Consider the following 6,908-nt stretch of genomic DNA (forward strand, 5'->3'; position numbering starts at 1 on the left):
TTGGTTTAAATCAATTCCTACAAGTTTGTTAAGTTAACATGTTCTTTATTTCAACTGTTAATTTGTATTGTTTAGAACTTACCTTACCTACCTGTCTTGCAGAAACAAAAGGAGGAAATGTAGTTTTACTTCCTGCTTTATACCTTCTGGGTTCATCTGAGGTCACAGGAAGAGACCAAGTGCAGAAGGGGAAGAACTCTTATAATTTAATAAAGTTGATTTTAGAGGGTTTATGAAGAAATAGATTTATTGTTGTAATATGTATTGATTACACCACAGAGTTTATGTTGCCAGTAAAGAGGAGTAGTAGAGGTTTGAATATAATCATGTTCATCTTACCTACCTACTGAATGGAATAGTCCAGAGGAGAAATTGTTTGGTTAAGTGGACTATTTAAGCAGAAGAACTCAGGTGTTTGAGGAGAAAGGTTCAGGTCAGTGTAGCTGTGTGCAGTTTGACCTTAATTTCCGTTCATTTAACCCTTTACAGCCGATCGGAGCGGGCACGCTCCATTTTGCGTAACTATTTTTAAATCCCGGTAGCCTGCAACCACGTAAGCTAGCGCAATAATTTTTTTTGCATATGAAACCGGAGGAGTTGTACTTACATCTTATGCCATCAGCTTGTCCTCGGTCACAGTTTCCTTCCACATATAGCTTTGCAAAAACTGCATAAAAATGCACTTGCAGCAACAAAAACATGATATTCCAGAAACACGCTTCGCCGATCCGATCAGCTGTTTGTAACACTTCCTACGTCCATCAGCGCGAACTATCACATGACCGCATGACCTGCCCGAAACCGGAAGTGACGTCATTTTGCGGAAATGTAGTTTTTTTACGATCGGGGCCTTATGAGCCTATACTTGTGTTTTAAAAAGTTATGTTTGATTTATGACTTTCTGTGTCGTTTCTGGGATGCTTAGGACTCATATTGCACTGCTGGAAATAGTTTATTTTGATGCATATGCTGTTATTTTGCAAATTTGCACTATAATATTTATTTTCGTTTTTCCTGCAGTGTATAAAAATTGGTGTATTTCAAAAATAAAACTATGAAGACACTCAAAATAAATTTCCTGTGGTGGGAAACTAGTTTGTGCAACTTTTTTGTATTTACAGTTTTGAGGGATAGCCTCTTAAATTTCTCTAACTAGAAATATATGTTAAAAAAACAAAAACGATTTTCAATTTTTTGTAGTTTATTGCACTTTTTTGCAATTTATGTAATTACTATGCACCTAATGCAGACATATTATTAAAATTTGGGCTATAATGGTTGTATTGATGTATAGCAACTTGAAATGCTCCCAAAAATGGCTACAGCATGTAAAAATATAATATAAGCTCTGGCGGACTTGGTTCTATGGTGGTCTTAAAGGGTTAAGTTCAGTTATGTTTATTTGAATGAGTTAATTATAGAGTTGAGTTTCTTATTTGTTTCTTTGTAAATATTGTTTGGGCCACAAAATGGTGAATAAATCACTTGCTACACTGGACAGCATCAGTCTCCTGCACTTCTTTGACCGCTTAAGTCGAGTCCTACCACAGGTTCTCTCAGATGAATCCCTGTAACAGTGAGTCAGTCTGGCACTTTCCAACCTGTTTTCTTATCTGTCTTACAGATAGATCTTTATTGTCACTGTTTGGCGTCTCTCTGCAGCTTTTAGGTTTTTGCATTCAGATTTTTCGGATAAGACAATTGGATTAATAAAGATAAAATACGTTTAAGGGGTACCTGCACAGGGAATGTATCTACACAAAAGGACATGCACAAGTTGTATACAGAAAATATAAAATAAAAGAAACGTTAATAAGTGGGTGGAGTGTGTTTCAGTGTGAAAACAGTCGTTCAGCTGAATTTGGTACTGAAAGACATGTGACAAATTAAGTTTCATATTTGCTTTGAGGTACACTGTCGGTGTTTGCGCTGTTCAGGGTCAGGGGAAACATTTGTTTCATTTTAGCTTTTGTTTTTTTATGTTTATACATACAGAATTTCTATAACAAATGTAATGTATGAATTCTTATTTAACCTGTAGAAGGATCTTTCTGACCCCAGTAGCAATTAACCTGTTAAGAAAATTTAAAATAAATAAGAGCAATAAAATTTTATTTTACATGCATTCTAAAAATTGCAAGTTGGTTTTTTTTGTTTTTGTTTTGTTTTTAGAAATATGACAAAATGTTTTATTTTAAAACGGAAGTGTTTTACATTGCTCTCTGGAAGTCTAAATATTGATACTTGTAAGATTTGATTAATTCTCCTAACGGAAATGTTTAAACATGATGTTAAACATAACAGTTTTTTTTCTTTCTCTTGGGGTGTTTTATTTATATCATTGTAAATCATGAAGTTGAATCCAGGAAACCCCAACCCATTTAAAAACCTCAGGAAGTCCACAAATGCACAACAAAAGAGAAAGAAATGAAACACTCTTTTATTGAATTATACATATGTTCATCTCACAATTCCAAAGACTAATCAACACGCATTTACGGAAACTGCTGATCTTCAATTTCGAGTTTAATTTCCTACACACTTCATATTAAGGCAGTGTCTAAATTATTTAGGGGAAATGAGATCTGCAGAGACAATGCAGAGAGCAAGGTTCTCTGTCCCAGTTACACCCCACCACCGGCAGGGTGGGGGTAGGGGTCTGAGACCTGGTGTTGCTGTGTACGAAGTTCAGTTCAAGTCTGTAGGAGACGAGGGGGTAAGGGGGACGCACAGACATGTTTGTCTGACCTCAATTAAAGTTTTTATTTTACTTTTTAATTTCCAATTGTCGATAAATATTAGAATAATCGTGGGCTGGGTGGCCTGGTCTAAAAGTTTGCTTCGGTCGAAGTAAGGTCAGGTAATTACACATGATTATAGCTGTATAACAGTGTCAGAACCTCCCGTCCAAAAAATGTAATTATACATTTCTTGCCGTTTGAAAAAGACATTTTCTGTTTCGGACTTTTGAATTTTGTACCAAGCATTCGCACACGTGACTTGCAAATACATTTTTAAAACCATTTAAAACTGTCTACCTTCAAACCGCCTGCTGTGTTCAGGTGGGCCAACCCACCCCACCTGAGTATAAATGAAGGACCTGATCCACTGGGCTCAGTTTCTCTTAAAGACATACACTCTGCTCCTGCTTTGGATCTCTGCACTTTTGCTACATCCAAGATGACCGAACAGTGGATGTAAGACTTCACGGGGGGGGTTTCCACAGTTTGCTTGTGTTTCAGTTCAGTGAAACATTCTGCGGTGTCTGAAAAAGGATTTGATTTATTTAATCACTATATTTGTTTACGCTAACTTGATTTTGTAAGTCTCAATTTTCCAAATTAAAACTTACATTGTATCTCTCCAGTGGTGCGTAATTACGCACCCCTGCTACACGATACATTGTAAGTTTGCTCAAATTTCATCCCAGTTTTGGTTTTTATAGCAGTTTCTAATGTTGAGTCATGGGTTAGGGTGTATTCTCATTGTTTGGGGTTATTTGTTGACTTTGGGGCTGTTTTGTCTTAGTTTGTGCGCATTTCTAACCGTCTGCGTAACGTAGGATCAAGATGGTGGGTCAGGCTTTGGAGGAGCTGCTCGTGGAAGCTTATCACCAGAACTGCCTCAGAATCGGTGTAATTGAGTCCTACAAATACATGAAAGCGTAAGTATTTTAATTTTTACGTTTAAATATAGTTCAAATGCAGTAATTGATCTAATAGCGGAACAACGTGGCAATGGTGACATTAATGTCGTCCTGTTTCCCGCAGAAACCCGCACAGAGTCGTCCTGTGCGTCCTTGCCAGCGAAAAGGAAACAGAGGGTGACATTATGTTACAGATGAATCTAATCCAGCTAAAGGATATGTGCTACAAGAAGAACGTCAGCATCATGTGTTCGACAGACACGAGACGGCTGGCAGAGCTGGTGAACATGGATGACATCAACGGCAACGAGGCCTCGCGGGACCAGCACTGCATTCTGGTCACTGTAAGCCAAATTTCCATTTCTGCTGCTGCGCAGTTAACATGTTTGCCAATTATCTCTATTAAAATCGTTGTGATTTGTACACTTGGCTTCATGATAAGCTACTTCGAATAAGAAGCAAAGTGATGTGTTTTCCGGGAGTTTCACCGTCCTTCCTCGCTGTGTTTCGCAGGTCCCTCCAGTGAAGCCGCTTCCACGCCAGGCCCTGCAGATCCTCAGCAGCTTCTGCGAAGAAAGCCGACGGAGGGACTCGTCGGTGCATTGCCTTTCTTGTTACTACGTTTGTTCTTATCGCTACCCAAGCCGCAGTTGTTGTTGTTGTCGCTGCTGTAAATAAAAGTGAAGGATTTAATTCTTCAGCGTGTTCGTTGTTTCTGAATCCACGTTCTAAAGTTGCAAAGAGAAAAAAATGGGGTAAAGGTGAAATCCTCAGTTTCAAACTTTCAATTTATTATTTTGAAAACGAGAGATTTACTGCCTCTTAAAGCGAAAACTGCACAAAGTCATATCTCTGCCAATGAAACGGATGCGCCAAATCGTCCTGGGGCTGTCTTGATGAAAAATAAGAGAAAAACAAAAATTAAAATAAAACTAAAGCCAAATAAAGTTTATCATCTCGCTGTTTCATTTCATTGTCAGTGCTGTACAGAAATTTCACGACAACAAAATGCTTCAAGGCCAGATGACAAAAAATAATTAAACCAAACAGACTTCGGGCTATTCTCTGCTTGCAAATGTAACTAAAATAAATGTTTTAAGAAAATCTTTAGTTTTCATGTGATCTTGGAATTTTTATTGGCACTAAGTTTTTTTTGTCACCTTTGTCTAACTATCACACATTTTCTCTGCCGGCAGAGACAGACAAACCCACATCCCCTCATAGCGAGCAAACTGAAACTGAACAAAAAAAAAAAGACTGTGGACGCATTTCGGGTGCATGCCTGTAACAGCGACCCTGTTAGTAAACTCCACAGCTTCACCTTATCTGCGCCACTGATTAAGTCTTTAATCAATCAGGTGTTTTCCGCACGAGATCTTATTAGGGGCTTCATCAAGTTTAATGTTCTCATTCATTAAACACAATAGCCATGATTCAACTGAAACATTTCCTGGAGATGTTTTCAGAAAACCCCAAAATCACTCAAAGACTGACATAAACTAACATAAAATGCCCCCACATCTTGTGTAAACTGGATTCCTTCACTTAATTGATCTTGTAATTTTATCTGATATTAACGTATTAATGTAATAAACACTGAATATGAAGATAAATACTTACAAGTGAAAGAAACTGCAGAGATTTGAAATCATAAATCTTATCTATCTAAATCTTATCTAAATACACAGTCCAGAGATTGAGTACAGAGCCCAGATATTTCTGGGGGTCTTATCCCTGCAGGGACAGTGAACACATGATGTCCTTAATGTTTGAGTGAATCAGCCTAAAGAAACAATCAATGCACTTTCAACCAGCTATCAGCTACAGCTCACAGCTTTCTGCATTGTTTTCACCTTAATCTCTGCGAGCCCTTCACACGTCCACCGGAACACTTTTCGAATTCACCAAACAAAAGAGCAGAACCCGTTTAAACCCACTCACTGTGCACATCTCCAAAAGGTCCATTCCAGGTCTGCGTGACTTGATCAAAGAGGGAGAGGGCGCTTCCAGTCATGTTTGTCAAACATGCGTGATGTGAAGCATGACAGGAACAGAGACGCTGCACATACATTTGAAATATAGATATCAGAATATTATTTTGAATATTTTTGCGTGCCTCTTCTTTCACATTGCAGTGGCTCATCCGTAAAAAAAACAAAGCTAATATACAGGCTTATCTTGAGAGGTTATCCCTATGCTAAAATCATCTTCTCCACAGTTTAATTATTATTTTTTAACGAGAAGGATTTAAGCAAACAAACTTGTGTGCAGAAAGAAGAGGAGGGAGACAGGGAGCGAAGTTTGAAAAGGGACGGGGGGTACAGCTGGCCAGTAACAGAGGGAGTGGTAAGGTGTGACGTCCCAGAGCAGGTATAAAAGTTTTGACCTGAAGAGACAGAGATTCGTCATTGCTCAATGACCACCGACTTGTCTCCGACTACTTCTTCTTCTTCTCTGGAATCCAGCAGCACACGGAAAAAGGTAAGATAGGCATGTTTGGTGCGTAATTACGCACTGACACAAGTTACATTTTGAATCCGGCTACAGTGCACTTTGATACGCTTTTATGCCCTTGTTTAGAGCCTGTATTATACTTACTTTCCTTCGTGTTTCTGTAGATGGAGACCATCAGCCAGACTTTGGAACATGTATTGGTCACAGCTCATCATCAGAACTGTCTGACTGTGGGAATTTATGAGTCTGCAAAATTCCTGAATGAGTAAGTATTAATGTAAAGCAATTCATTTGTACTGTCAGAATAATAGTGATTTTGACGCTATGTGGGGTTTATTATTCTCCTGTCCTGCCCGCAGATATCCGGATGGCGCGGTGCTGTGTGTGCTGGCCCTTGATGAGGAGGATGAAGATGACGCTGCGCTGCAGATTCACTTCAAACTGCTGCAGGCTTTCTGCTACGACAATTACCTCGACGTCCTGCGAGTGACGGGAATGAGGCGGCTCGCTCAGCTGCTAGAGGAAACCAGCAACAGAAACGAATCCCGCGACCTGCATTGCATCTTGGTCACTGTAAGTCCAAACCCCTCATTCTGCTCCACTGCATTTGTCAAACTTTGCCAGTGTAGATCCCGACTTATTTTCTAGATAAACTCTGGTTAACATAAATATTCAACCACGCTTTGTTTTGCAGAACACTTCTGAACAGATTCTGCAGTGCGAGGCTCTTCAGCAGGTCGCCAGGTTCTGCGAGGAGAGCCGCCACAGGTACGAGTGTCTCCCCCACCTTGAGCTGCAGGACCGCTGA

The 6,908-nt window shown here is 39.4% G+C and overlaps 2 protein-coding genes across 2 annotated transcripts; both read left to right on the top strand.

Moving 5' to 3' along the window:
- Window positions 1-3,090: 3,090 nt before the first annotated feature.
- On the top strand, window positions 3,091-4,327 carry LOC102292792 (growth arrest and DNA damage-inducible protein GADD45 gamma). Its single transcript, XM_005953202.2, has 4 exons — window positions 3,091-3,197; window positions 3,563-3,664; window positions 3,771-3,990; window positions 4,160-4,327. Exons 1-4 carry the CDS (start codon window positions 3,181-3,183, stop codon window positions 4,322-4,324), a joined length of 504 nt encoding a protein of 167 aa, XP_005953264.1. The 5' UTR covers window positions 3,091-3,180; the 3' UTR covers window positions 4,325-4,327.
- A 1,937-nt stretch (window positions 4,328-6,264) lies between these two features.
- Window positions 6,265-6,908, top strand: LOC102293100 (growth arrest and DNA damage-inducible protein GADD45 beta-like). The gene is made up of 3 exons (XM_005953203.2): window positions 6,265-6,365; window positions 6,460-6,673; window positions 6,795-6,908. The coding sequence occupies exons 1-3, from the start codon at window positions 6,265-6,267 to the stop codon at window positions 6,906-6,908; spliced, it is 429 nt and encodes a 142-aa protein (XP_005953265.2).

Source organism: Haplochromis burtoni, unplaced genomic scaffold (assembly GCF_018398535.1).
Source record: "Haplochromis burtoni strain Fernald_Lab_line unplaced genomic scaffold, NCSU_Asbu1 Contig_2394, whole genome shotgun sequence".
Lineage (NCBI taxonomy): Eukaryota > Metazoa > Chordata > Actinopteri > Cichliformes > Cichlidae > Haplochromis > Haplochromis burtoni.